Below are 1386 nucleotides of genomic sequence, written 5' to 3'. Positions count from 1 at the left end.
GATTACGTATCTAGCTGTAGTAGGTAAAGCTACATATACGCATTTAAAAATCACCGGAGATCTGTTCGCACAATTACACGTGAGGCATTCGAGGAATTTTGTCAGTGACCATACTTTAATGAATGACATATAAACATCAATAAATAATAAACAAACTTATTATTGCACTTCTAGAAAGATGCCCAACGCCCGTTCATTATTTCCGATAAGTCCTCCCCACTAAGTGACATCTAAGGTCATCAATCTAAAACTTACATATAAGATATGTTACCCGAAATGTAAATCACAGCAAATTGTAAGCAAGGGTAACGATGTCGGGTTACTTGCTTTTCTTTTTCGCCGCTTTGACTTTGAGTTCGGTAGTTGTTGCGGAAGTGGCCAGGTTTGGCAATTGTGGTAAGTGCTTCAATGAGTTAATGGTTGTCACATTTTATCGAGGTAATTTTGTTTAGCGTCAAATAAAGATAAATGCACCGTGCACGAGGTCCGGATAAACCCATGCAAGGAGGCCTCAACAAACAAACCATGTAAAGTTAGAAGAGGACGCCCTGGATCCCTCGAGATTGATTACACCCCACGTAAGAATATTTGACGATCACGTTTCGTCCTTTGCAAAACGTCCTGTTGCAGATTTTGATTCGCAAAATTTGACTGCTAACGGCGTGTGTATGGGGCAGCTATTTCCTAATATGGAAACCGATGCGTGCTTAACGACAACGTGTCCGGTTACCGCTGGTAACAGACAGACGTACACATTTAATATCTTCGTTGACAGAAAATTTCCAAGTGGAATCTTTGACGTAGATTGGTCGTTGATTGGAGCAACAGAGGAAGACCAATGTTGTATTTCCGTGAAAATATTCTTGAAATAGTGGTAGATTATTAAAATAGCGTCGCAATTTAATAAATACAAACAATGTAAATACGTGGAAAATACGTTTGTATCACAACGTCCGTGTCACCAGACTAGAAGACAAGCAGACAAAATCTACTGAACGATAAATTATTTGTTTATTACTAATAAATATTGCCAAATGTATAACTGATTCGCTTATTTCCATCAGTGTACTTTTACAGAAAAATGTATGGCTTTTGACCACGCTGTCACGTTTTGCAATGATTATATCATTAACGTGTCAGTATTTGCTCAACCACAGCTTAAATGGACTTTGGGATCGTTAACCAGTGTGTGTTAAGATATTCAGAAATAGCAGTCCTATACTGATTAAGAAAGATAATAGAAGTAAATTAAATTACTGGAATGGAAATATTTCGGAATCGTTTGGGTAACCTAATTAATGTTAGTTGTTAGAGTAAATCGACCCCTAAACCCAAATATTTCGAGCGCACGCACATTAGTTGAACTAAGGTATATCTAGATAAATA

The 1386-nt window shown here is 37.4% G+C and overlaps 1 protein-coding gene across 1 annotated transcript; it reads left to right on the top strand.

The window, feature by feature from the left end:
• The first annotated feature begins 237 nt into the window (after positions 1-237).
• On the top strand, positions 238-1042 carry LOC116169852 (MD-2-related lipid-recognition protein-like). Its single transcript, XM_031486030.1, has 3 exons — positions 238-396; positions 453-578; positions 631-1042. Exons 1-3 carry the CDS (start codon positions 312-314, stop codon positions 870-872), a joined length of 453 nt encoding a protein of 150 aa, XP_031341890.1. The 5' UTR covers positions 238-311; the 3' UTR covers positions 873-1042.
• Positions 1043-1386: the final 344 nt, after the last annotated feature.

This window comes from Photinus pyralis, unplaced genomic scaffold, assembly GCF_008802855.1.
Source record: "Photinus pyralis isolate 1611_PpyrPB1 unplaced genomic scaffold, Ppyr1.3 Ppyr1.4_LG4, whole genome shotgun sequence".
NCBI classification, from domain to species: domain Eukaryota; kingdom Metazoa; phylum Arthropoda; class Insecta; order Coleoptera; family Lampyridae; genus Photinus; species Photinus pyralis.
The sequence above is the reverse complement of the archived record's forward strand: the minus strand, read 5'-3'. Positions and strand labels throughout refer to the sequence as shown.